The sequence below is a fragment of the Melanostigma gelatinosum genome (assembly GCF_949748355.1).
Source record: "Melanostigma gelatinosum genome assembly, chromosome: 12".
In the NCBI taxonomy this organism is placed as follows: Eukaryota; Metazoa; Chordata; class Actinopteri; order Perciformes; family Zoarcidae; genus Melanostigma; species Melanostigma gelatinosum.
Genome location: NC_136645.1, coordinates 17934256 through 17946594, shown reverse-complemented (window position 1 = coordinate 17946594; position 12339 = coordinate 17934256). Strand labels below are relative to the sequence as shown.

General features: G+C 43.1%; 2 protein-coding genes across 2 annotated transcripts in view; one reads left to right on the top strand and one right to left on the bottom strand.

Moving 5' to 3' along the window:
- Window positions 1-220: 220 nt before the first annotated feature.
- mkks (MKKS centrosomal shuttling protein) lies at window positions 221-4727 on the bottom strand (the record flags this gene model as incomplete). The annotated part of the gene is made up of 4 exons (XM_079279692.1): window positions 221-2058; window positions 2733-2843; window positions 3169-3350; window positions 3743-4727. The coding sequence occupies 4 exons, from the start codon at window positions 4725-4727 to the stop codon at window positions 1633-1635; spliced, it is 1704 nt and encodes a 567-aa protein (XP_079135818.1). The 3' UTR covers window positions 221-1632.
- Window positions 4728-5186: 459 nt separating this feature from the next.
- Window positions 5187-12339, top strand: part of slx4ip (SLX4 interacting protein) — a 29580-nt gene continuing 22427 nt past the window's right edge. Inside the window, 2 exon segments of the mRNA XM_079280497.1 lie at window positions 5187-5366; window positions 5654-5708. Coding sequence (XP_079136623.1) covers window positions 5682-5708 — 27 coding nt within the window. The 5' untranslated portion in view covers window positions 5187-5366; window positions 5654-5681.

Here is a 12339-nt window from a genome sequence, read left to right as displayed (position 1 = left end):
AAAGGGTGGATATTTCTTTGGGTACTATTTTTTTAATTGAACCTTTATTTAACCAGGTGAGTCCCATTGAGATTAAAAATCTCTTTTTCAAGGGAGACCTGGCCAAGACAGGCAGCAACATGAGAAACACAGTTGCAGACAGAAAACACGACAAGTTCAAAGAAACTAAAAGTTAATTAAGAGACAGTGACGTAACCGAGTTAACTATGTTGGCTAAAATATATGTGGCAACCTTGCAGCACCTCCTAGTGCTGACAACTGCAGCAGAAACATGTCGGTTTGTAACAAAGTGGAGCAGGGATGACTTCAGGCCAACCCCTGCAGTAAGAAAATAAGTTTATGATCGTTATACATTTTGCAAGAAAATCTTCACAAATGAACGCCACTTTTATGATTTTTGAAGCAATTAATGTAATTGGCAGAAGTAAAAAAAGCTAATGTTAAGCCATAAACAAACTACTCCACAGTCACACGGGTGTGATGAAACAACGAGGCTGTAAAGGCAAGAGACGGAATAGCAAGGCGATGGCGCACAGAGTCTGTTTCACGTGAGTTTCACCACTGCCTGGCCCCTTTAGGAGATTAGTGACAGATCCCCGGTCTGTTAACTCCAATGGGAGTAGTGAACGTGATTGATTGTCTTGCTCCATAGTCACCAAAGTAAATATTGGACACATTTTTCACAAGCCAAATATCTATATACGGAAATGGCAAATTTCAGACAGTTTCCAGAAGCCTTCAAAGAATATCCAGGAAGGCACAGAAATAGTTACATCCTGTTAGATCTGCTTGTAGTGTGCAGACCACGTTCACACAAGATATGTTAATTACAATTACACAGAAAAATAGCATTCGCTATAAAACTTGGTGTTTTGTTGTCAAAACTAAGAACCAATCAGCTCTTCGATCAGGTGACAGCCAGCCGTTTCCCCATCATGACCTGGGTCTTGAAAACAGTGGCGAGCAACTGCGGTTCTACAAACTGCGTCTGCCTCAATCGATCGATTCTGCGCAGACCTGGCTCATCTTGAACGAGCCCAATATCTTTGGTAAAGGCGGACGAGTCAGCCTGATGAGGTTTTGTAGTCTCATTTAGCCACTTGATGGCAACCGCCTTTTCCAAAACACGTAACATCTTCAATGCGATAGGAAAAGCTATTGTATATTGTAGAACAAAACATTCTCAAATTAAAATATCTTAAGCTTGTGTTAACCACAGACCGTTTTTTAGGCATCTCACCGAAAATCCATTCAAAAACCCATCGACTACGAGACAAGGGAACTGGAAGTGCAAAAACGCCAAACTCATTCTGGGCTTTAAGGACTCATTCCTGCTGCACTCAACAGAGAAACTGATCATCTGATAAAGAGCTGAATTATTTTTATTCACTAAATTTGTATACTCTCTCAAACATCATATATCATTAACAAAGAGGTAAATCCCACGACATCTACAACACAGAGGCAAGCCATTTCCACTGACTCACACTTGGATTCAATCTGATTTGTTACACACGGCAATGCCAACACCTAGTGTCTAAATGGAATATTACTTCTGAAAACAAACTGCATTCAGTCCTCATTTTGATCATCACAAACTAGAGGTACACTCTGGATGAAAGGCCTATTCTGCTAGTTCATATCTTGAATTAGATATCGCACATCCAGTGCAAGATTAGCAGTTTCTACAGCAACTTGCAAGGCATTGAGTTTAGCTGTGAAGGAGTCAAGCACACGTGGCTGCACAGCTGCATCTCCAGACAGAGGTGCAGGTGAGAACTCTTGGTAATTAGTGTTTAGGTAAGTCCACCTCTGATTTGGGCTACTTTCCATCAGTCCACAGCCACAGAAGCCCGAGCTATCCTCCTGCTCTTTCATGACATCTGCAGGGCGAGTCCAGTGGTGAGCATGAGTCAGATCCATCACAGAATCCCCGCCGTCGTGCTCCAGCGCTGCGGCCACAGACTCCAGAGAGTGACAGAAACCGTCCACGCCGCGAAGGTGCTCCGTCCGTGAGCACCCGAGGGCCGATACGGTCTCTGTGACTTCCTTCATGCTCTGAGATGAAAAGATACCAAAAGGACGTCATGTTGTAATCATGGGCCTGGCCAACTATGAGGTCACCGAGGTCCAGACCTCAGTATATGTCACCGTCTCTCTGCATCTGAATGATGCGGAACTGCTTGAAACTGACAGCAAATCAATAAGACAGCCAACTGTGTGGTGAAGATGTGTCGGGTGAGGTCGCCGGAGAAGGCATTACCCACAAAATGATGTGAAAACTGAAATTGTTGTAGTTATGTTCAATATTAGAAGATGTTATTCAAAAATGTTGATGATGTGTTCAGCAATTCTTTAATGCCATTTGATTTCTACAACCAATGATGATCATTTCATCAGCTGCAGTGCGCTGCGAGCAGCGTACATCCGCTTCCCTAAACTCAATCTCACCCAGAGACCAGAATCCCACACGAGGTTACGTGTCTGTCAGACGGTCTGAAGGGGATACTACCAAACAGCAGAGTGATAACATAATGCACAGCACGCTATAGGGCAGGTCGATTTATTTCTTTAAATATTATGACTTTATTCTCATTAATCACTGACTTTACTCTATTACTTTTTAATCAAAATATGACAAATTTAGTCTCACCTTCTCCGAGAACACATATGTGGGACATGTTTTGAATGTGCAGAAATCTTGCTAAAAACTCGTTAATATTGGATCTCACCTTGTGTCTGACGTAAGCCGCTAAGTGGGTCTCTGTACACCCACCTCCAAGTAAGGCCGACGGTTCTCTCAAAGTGAGCCTCAACACATGCTCAGTCTTCTGGCACGCCACCTTTAACAGTCGCACAAGTAAAGATTAACACATCAGTTCATTTGTCACATTTGCCTCACATTAATAGACATTCCAAGCTGATGTCTGTGTGTAAAAGCACCGATTATGCGTTTTTAAATATGTTTAATGAAACAAAATCACTGATGCCAGTTGATGGATGCTCTTAACAATGGTGCTGCAGAATAATTAAATTTCTGTCTGTATTGGTAAAAAATGAGGCCGTATATCATCAATCTTATTTCTGCTTCTTGTACATGGGTCACCACAATAGTTAAAATCCTTCCATACGTCAGTATAGTCCCCAACACTCCTCACTGTATCTTACCTTCAGCTCACTTAACATAGTCTCGTTCCTGTGGCAGAGGATCATCGTGCAGATCGAGGACTCCCCAGGAGGTTGTAGATGCAGCATTGTCTTTGATCCAAACTGCAGAATACTGAGATCCTTCACCTTCCCGTAGGCCTTGGCCGGGATTGTGGTGTTCAATGTGGCCACAGGTTGAGCACCTATTGGTTAAAGTGGACAGAAACGTAGGACGACCTCACACACAGTGCAAAGTAACAGTGAAGGATATAGAATAGAATATAATAGAAGGTAGGACAATACACTATCCATATGTACATTTACAATTTTACACGTGAAAGAATGCCGAAATTGCAAAGAATTTATTAGCATTTAAGTAGCTTCACAGTTGGATAAAATCGAATCATACATACATATATTCTGCATCTACTTGTCACAGAGCTAAAATGAAGCCACTGTGGGTCTGAGTGAAATATTCAAACCATTTGGAATCTTTAAAAACTTTGGGATGTCATCATAAATGTTAAATTCCTGTGGTGTCTAAGAGCTTGTCTATATGTGGATAACAATGGATTTAGGACATTTAGAGCCCTACCTGTCAGCTGAGTAAGTGGCTCCATGAGAGTGATTCCCAGTCTTTCTATCACTATGACACCATGCCTCTTCAGGTATTGCTGCACCACTGGGTGTATGACCTTCTGGCACACGAAGACCTCCACCTCATCTTTGACCACCTGTTTGACGAGCTCCAGGAGCTGATCCAGGATCTGCGAGTCTGTGTCTACACCCGGGTGCACATCAATTTTCCCATCTCCCAGTTCAGAGAGGTCTCCAGCAAGAGAAGCACTGAACACCACCAAGCGCAGTGGATTTGAATGCTGGTTCTCGGACTTGTCGAGGCATAAGTCGTCCGGCGTGTCCACCAGTAAACCTGGAAACACTGCAGAGTTTAGCACAGGGTGGCCTTCAACAGAGATGCTCACTATTTGGCCAAGACTGACTTCACCTGAGCTGTTACAGGGAACAGTCAGCAAGAAAGCCTGTACAGACAGTTTGCTGATGTGAAGTACCTCTGACTCTGTTAGCACACATGCTGGTTTGCTGGAGATGATACTGGAAGCTAATGTGATCAAGTTGTGACTGCTGCAGAAGTCGAGCTTAACTTTACAACCACAGTCTTCTCGTTGCAGGTAACTGGTGCACAATCCCAGCAAGTGCTTGTTCACTCCGATAGCCACACTGCCACTGAGACCTGACTGTTTCGCTTGCTCAATAAGAGATAAACAAAGAATGGCAGCGAACAGACCACAGTCACTGAAGCGAGAAACGTGGTTCAGAATGGAGGTTTTTATCAGATTGATAAAAGACTGCGAGGAGGAAATGGCTGGAAGGAGAACGGAGGAGGTGGAGGTGGTTACAACGTGTCCTCCGATGTTGTTGTGGACTTGTTTCAGTCTACCTGTTGGACCAAAGCACGATTTCAGAAGCTGCCTCAGCAAATGAAGCTTGTTACAAATAACAGTGTTGTCCAATGGTAGATCCGTGCAAAGAGACGGAGATTTCTTGACGAGTCGAGACATCACTGACGCAGAAACTCCTCAAAGCAGTTTCACAAGACCGTGTCATAACGTTAGAGTTTACTTATTGAGTGGCAGCTATTTAGCGAAATTTGATAGAAAATGACACGTAATCATCCTCCATGTAATCACCTTTGCTTCACACGAGCATCGACTCGGATGAGGAGGATTTTTACTTTGCCTGACAAAAATGAAACAAATTTGGAATGCATAATTTATATCTTGTACCAAAACACATAAAATAATGTCGGTTTCCTATTACCTTGGCTATTGTATGTTAAAAAATAGTATATTGATACAATTCGATAACATTATTTCGAGCTCAACACAGGCTCTTTCACTGTGCGCCTCGTTTCCATGGTAGCGGGAACAGCGTCGCGCTCTAGCGGGGTCCTGTTAGACAGACAGTCGCATTCTCTCGCCAATCTTAAAGATGGCTGCTGTCGCGACAGATATTCTACTTAAATGTAGTACTCCAGTACGCACAGATTGACAGTCACCTGTGCTACAGTTTCCTGAAGTGTTTCACGGGTTTAAAAAAAGCTGTGACATCATACTGGTATTTGCAGTTGTTGGACTACAAACTAAATGTGACGTAATCTCCTGTCGCCTCAACGGTTAACCGATTCAAAACTACTGGCGGTATGTGTACGAAGTCTGTTGTGATGTTGTTGTATGCCACAAATTAGTTTATTACACATTTGTAGAGTCATCCACGTGTCATTTGGTATTACCAAACCTACCAATGCATCTCTGAAAGTGATGAATAGCACGGTACGGTCTGTTCAATGTGGAGTACCACTAAGTGTCTATGATAAACCAGCTCGTGTTAATCTCTTACAAAACTGATAAACTAATCTGTATTATATGTTGTGTTATTTCTCGGCTACCATGTGTAGTGTAATCTATGATCATAAACTTGTTTTCAGGTGTAAGCTGACTGCTGTGTTCACTTCAATGGCTCCTCTCAAATTTTCCATTAAGGTAAGCGAACATTAAATATACAGCATACAGACTCTTTTAGTGCAGTGTTGAATTAAAGTAATATGATGTATAGCTACTATAGTGTCATATTAAACAGCATTGTGTAATATTAAAATGTTCACTATTTATGTGCAACAGCTATTAAAACGTCAGGCTTTACATTAGTTTCGTGTGCCTATTTGAATAAAGCTGAGATTCAACATACATAGAGAAAAATGCATGAAAAAGCTCATATTTTAAAGAAGTTATTGTTTAACTCAACATTTACATTTAATGTATTTTTCTGAAGTGTTTTGGGCAACTTCTAATAACTTAAAAGATTTTAAAATTATATTTGCTCAGGACCTTCCTCAGTAAGCTTTATTCAGCGCTGATGCACCCATGCATGATCATAAATACTATTACGTTAAGAGTTTCTAATTTATTGAAATTTAGTGTGTCCAGTTTGGCATGAACCCATTAACAAAGGAAGATGACGTAATCACATAAAACTGATGACCAAAATGAAAGGTTATTATCGAAATCATAATCCTATTCTTTCGTCATATTCTTAGGTATCTTGTGAACATCTATAAGCAAACAAGGGATGGGTGTTTTTCAGTGATCACAAAGCCTCACTTAAAACAAAATGTTTTCCCACATAAAATGACCACAAGATACGACTAAGCCTATAAAATAGGATAAATCTGCGTTTGATTAAAGCTTTTCAGGTGATGCCAGCATTCATAATAAACACAATTTTGTATTATTATTCTTACTAACAACTGCTACAGACACTAGTTACAGCAATTGGTCGATGTTGAACAAGCTGTTGTGCAGTATGGAAACAAATGCAACACAGGAATATATGCTTAATGTTATGCTGCCTCGCCACTCTACGTTTGCTGTATTCATTGTTTTGTCCTTCTCAGTAGCTAATTCTTTGGCCACTAGAGGGAAGTACAGATACACGTTTCAAGTGTCTTGCCTCCACATTTTGACGTCGTCATTCATCCTTTTAGAACACGTTATTAAGAGCTTCTGGTCACCTTTTTGCAATTCTCAACTGACTGCCTCCCTGAGAGCCTTTTGTTAATGGACACAGCCATACAGAGCAGAGGAAACTCATTCTATTAAAAAGCCAAGCCGTTCATCCTCAGTCTGATGCACTGTCAGGAATAATGCACATCAGATGTTTTTGTTAAGTGCAGGAAAAGCCGCTGGTCTCTCTTTTGTTGATGTTTCATTTATTGAGAGTTTTGGATGAGGGCTGTAGACATTTGCACTGATCTCTCACATCCTCCATAATGCCATGTGTAGTTGACCAGATATTGCATTCACTCCCTTTATTTGTTTCGTATGCATGCCTGCATTCAGGCTACCCCACCGCCCCCCTCAGCTGGTTGTGGGAGAGTAAACCCCTGGAGGTTCATGGAGGGTTCCTTCCCACTGGGCACATAATGATACTGTTGTGTTACTCTGCCTGAGAAAAATGGACACAGCCTCAACCATGCTTAACCAACTAACCACAAACAAGTATGTTAGAAGGGATTAGTCTAAACAATAGCATTCAAGGCACTTCCCTGGGCTCCTCTTTCGCAAATCAAACGCCACTGCTTCCGTGTTTTTTAATAATCGAATGAACTTCCAAGAATATTAAAGAACAAACATCTGCACAGAGACATTGTTTTCACAAAGGCATGTTGCAAACTCAGTTTGACAGCTTGCACAGCACGGATCATGTTTTGCAATTATGAGTCAAGTGCTTGGATTCACCATAACATGTTTAGGCTGTACAGCGCGTGTTTTTTAATGTTTCTTTCCCCTAAAATGTTTTCAAAGCAGCTCCCTCCCTGGTCTGTGAAACTACAGGAGGTGCTGGTATGCTCCTTCTTAAATAGGCTTAAGACTGTATAGTGACCTGCCACTTCTCAGACCTCCCGAAAAAGGACCTGCAGGCTAAAACACTGATCCACTGAAGCGGTTGCTGTCTGCCAGGACATTACCGCTGCAGAGCCCTGCAATCTGTCTTCTATTAGCAATGTGCACTGCTGACTTTCGAACCATCTACTGTAGTAGGCTGAGGCGGAGAACAAAGTCTTTTTTTAACAATAAATAGATTGAGGTATCACAGAGCAGTTTAATGTCAGAGGTTTATGTGCTGTTTAGTGTTGTCGCTTTGCAGATGAGCTCATATCGGACCACACATCTTGCCTCTGTGCAAAATCATTGCAGTCTGATTGGAAACATTTTGACACTTTCCAACTTGTGGAAATGAAAGTGACAAGAATAAAAAAACAACACAACAACAACAGCCACCTTTCATCTCAGCACTGCCATAGATTGCTGTACAAAATGTGCATGTCCTAATGTGGCCAAACACTTCTCAGGCTGTTATTTCTCTCTAACTATTTAGAGTTTTGGTTGCTGAGATATTCCTGTCTGTTCTTGCTGCTGGAATTCCACTCCAGGGTTGTGTCTCTTTCTTTTAATCACCAAATAAAAAGAACTCAGGTGTGCTGACATCCACCTGATTTAAAGGGAGCTTTGCACACAAAACACTTCTGCAAACTATCTGTCAATTACATTTGCTTCAATAATCATCAGCTCTCAAGCTCCACCGCGCAGTATCTTGCTGTTGGACAAATTGGAAAAGAGAACTGTCTTTTCTTTTCTTTTCTTTTTAAAGGGAAAACCCAGGTGACTCACAGTACAGTGAGAGCTTGGGAATGAGGGCGACTAAAGCCTGAGAGCAAGAGTGTCACACCGACAGATCTAAAGAGCTCCCCTGGGTTCTTTGCAGACTTGCAGGAAGAGGGAGAGAGAAAGAGAGACAAAGGGAGAGTGAGAGAGATGCAAGTTTTATTGAGTGAGACCGCATCTGCTGCCCCTTCTTTCCCAATGTAAACATCTGCGGCTGGTTAGTGTTAGCCTCTGAGCTAAGTGCAGTCCGAGAAGGTCTGGTTCTTATACGGCGCGATAGCAATGGCAAAGGGCAGCGAGGTGGGGAGGTGGGCGAAGCCGCTCAAAGAGTTTGGGCGCCGTGCCCAACTTGGAGCAGCACAGCTCGGGAGGATGGAGAGCAGGGTCTGGGGGAGAGATAAGGGAAGGTGGAGTGTTTTGGGAACTGAGAGAGATGTAGACCAGAAAGGGAAAGGAGCTGTCGTGGGTTCGAGTCAGGGTGTGTTTATTTACAGACAGAATATATGAAGGAATTTTCTCATGTTGTGCTGTGGACTGTGAGCAGCTTCGGTCTCAAATGTTCCTCATGTTTTTGTCTTTGTTAACCCTTCACCCCCCCCCCCCCCCCCCCCGACAGGTCTTGGTTGTCAGATTGGCAGTAGGGAGAATTAGGACAGCGAAGTTGAGCTGAGCTTGCAGGAAGACTCGGCCCTTTTCATTCCCCGTGTGACAGCATACAAAAGATGGCACAATAAAGGATTTGGTATTAAGTAGCGCTCCTTGCCGCCTCTCATTCAGCCCTCAGGCTCTGTTCATAACTCTAAAAGGCCCTTGCAAGACAGAGAACAAAGCAGTGCTGGCCCACTTTAGCGTGCATGAAAGGAGTAACTTCCTCTAGAATTCGGCCCTTTTATCAAACCGTTCTTTACAACAACAGCGACAGTTGTGCAGAGCATTGCCTTAAATGCGTCAAAGCAAAGGACACAAAGTAGGAGAGCGCATGAATTTGATAAATGAATATATGACGTTAATGAAATCCGCCAGTGCCGTGCTGATGGTACTGTAGAGATTGTGTTGTAGAGAAAGGCATGTGGTGGTATTTGCTGAGAGGCTGAAGTTGTTAATCTCGCATTTTTATTTAGTTTTCACTCTTTCGTGGAGCGTACTGGATTTCTTTCCGGCACTTTCAAATTGCTTTGCCCAAGGAAGACGCGGCTCTTGTGATCTGTGTATTACTGCCTCTCTAAAGTGTTAGGCTGCTTACAGAGATCTCACTGAAGAGTAACCGGGGTCATAGTTCATGGCAGAGTTCAGACTAGAGATCCACCGGTCACTCTTTGTGCTGGGAGTTGACAAATTTGGACCACATGATGTGATTGTAGTCGGAGCCTTTTGTGTGAAATTTGATTCTACTGCTTTTGTGTCTTATCTGCCACAGTCAACACAAACGTCCTTTATAGACGCTCTGATGGCTGCACCTAAACAGTCTTGACTCAAAGATTGAACAGGGAAATGTGGCCCTCCACCAAATCCCCAGTTTTGCTGATCAAATTAATACATTTTCTTATTAGTGTAATTGCATTAGCTCTTCTCTTGAAGCCCAGGGAATCACATGCTGTTTTTGTGTCAGAGGCAGACCAATGTTTATCATTAATGTCCAGTTCCCAGTTTGTCTGCTGCTCTAATGTGATAAAAGGAAGTTAGTCTAAGGCTTGCTAGATGTCTGGCTTTCAGCCCAAAACACAGACTCAATCAGAAGCTCTGAAACCACTTTAGGGGGATTCACCCTCCTGCGTCTCCGTAAGGGCCGCACTTCCTACACTGCTCCCTTCATTCCAGGATATTGATCAAATGAACCCGGTGTGTCGCTCTTCTGAGCTCGCATTAGCTTGTGTAAGTTTGAGCCATGTACCCTGGAAGACTGATCTTGTGGTCCTTATCAGTGCCGTCCCAGGAGATAGAATATTAGAAACACCTCATAAAGCATTCCGATGCCACAACACCATCAACTATGCACACAACATTTCCATGGAGGTAAATTTACATTTCTCTGACACATTGTCAATATTTTAAATTCTAATTTATACCCGATAAACTGGTAACTCATGTACAGCAGCAGCATTGCTATATTCCTCCGTAAAGCTATTCTGAGGTCTCAAAAATAAGACAATAAAGTCAGGGTACCAAAACCTTTCCGGTGTGTGTGTGTGTGTGTGTGTGTGTGTGTCTAACCCCAAGATACCGCTGCGGGGCTCATCCATTAGTCGGTCCATGTGTTGTGATTGACAAGGTCTGACCCTCTGTTGCTAGGCTTTCCCACACACTGGTAATTGTTGGAGGCAGTCAGCTGAGGCCACCAGTCATCCGTGGACCGCTGTGAGACAAAGGGCACAGGATGGAGAGAATACTGACCTGTAGGGACGAGCTGATTCTGACAGGCAACATGCATACATTTTATACATGAGGAGCTTGCACATAAAGGAGGGCTCTGTTCTGGTCCATGGCATATTGTTGTCTTTGTGAAGGCATGTTTTCATGTAACACGTATTGCTTATCATTTGCTAAGTTTCTACAGAAACAGTTTTCTGTTTGTGCTTATCACCTCTTGATGTTTGGACTTCTGTTTTGTTGTCGCATATTTCAAGATATGGATTGATGAAACGGAAGATCACAGCTTAATGCATTGCCTTTATTAAGAGACTTAAAGTTACCGGTACATTTATTTCCCATTAGCCTTGGTAAAATCTGATGCAGAGACTTGCTGAAGTACAAGATGGCACACATTTAGGACTTGACATATCCTGCAGAAGAACAGTGCCAGCTATGACTGAAATTTACCGAAACATTCACCCATCAGTCATGTGGGGGCGCCCTCTCCCTTAGTTGACCTGCAAGTACAAGTAAGAACGAGAGCTTCACTTCCATTATTATTGCAGAAAGACAATGAGAAAGGAAAACGCTCTCATGGGAAAAAAAGAAGAAGAAAAACATTTGTCAGCTTGATCTGCTCTGAGCCAGCATTTAGCCTTTTAATGTCACTCGATGAAAGGTTCCCAGCCCAACTACAGTTTTATAACGATGAATAAAACTCTCTTTAAACAAGAGGAGGAGACAACTGGAGAGAGTGTGGAAGTGTAGGCTTGTGTCTAGAATTAGGACCTAAGTAGCGGAGGCCTTCCCCTGCACACCCTGTGGATTCTTTCTCGCGCGTCATCCTGAGAACGAGCCGTCGGAACATCCCTCCAGTCTGGGCTGTAGAGTTTAGTCATTCTGTCTGCAATGCTTCGACCCATGGGACGAGCCTGGCCCAAAACAAAGCTTTTAGTGCGCACCAAGTATTCCCTGCTACTAAATGAATAACCTCTTCTATTTGTACACACTCCTTTCCAGTTCTACGCGGTGAGCCGGGAATCTGGTTCTGGTTTTGTCTTTATACGACTTTGTTTTTGCTACCCCACTCAGTTCAATGCTTTTTGCGGCATTCTCACTGTGGGTTTTAGGGCAGTACTTGTTGCTCCTCTGTGTCATGTTGTGGGTGGTCTCAGTCCATCCATTACTTCCCTTGTCCAGGGAGAGGCGAAGTTCACACGAGACCCACATCCATTTGCTCTCTGCAGCCCGGGCAGCTTCTGCGCTCATGTGTAAACTATAATCAGGCTAGCATGAGAAAGATGTAACGGCAACTTAACCAGCCGCGGCATTTCTGGCCTCCCTGTCCCTTGTATACTGATTGTCATTGACACAATGACGTAGCGCTTCAGGAATCCACTCGGCAGCCCTCGACTCAGCTTTCGACAGCACTCAGAAGTTGTAGTGCAGAAGTGCAGAAACATTGCAGAGTGCTTTAGGGTAGATCTGAGCAGTTTTACCACCACTCTGATACAAAGAGGATACCAGTAATCCTAATTTATGTGGAACATCTTCAGACTTTTTGTTGTGCAGCCTGTTGTGACCCGAGGCTGTGACCGCA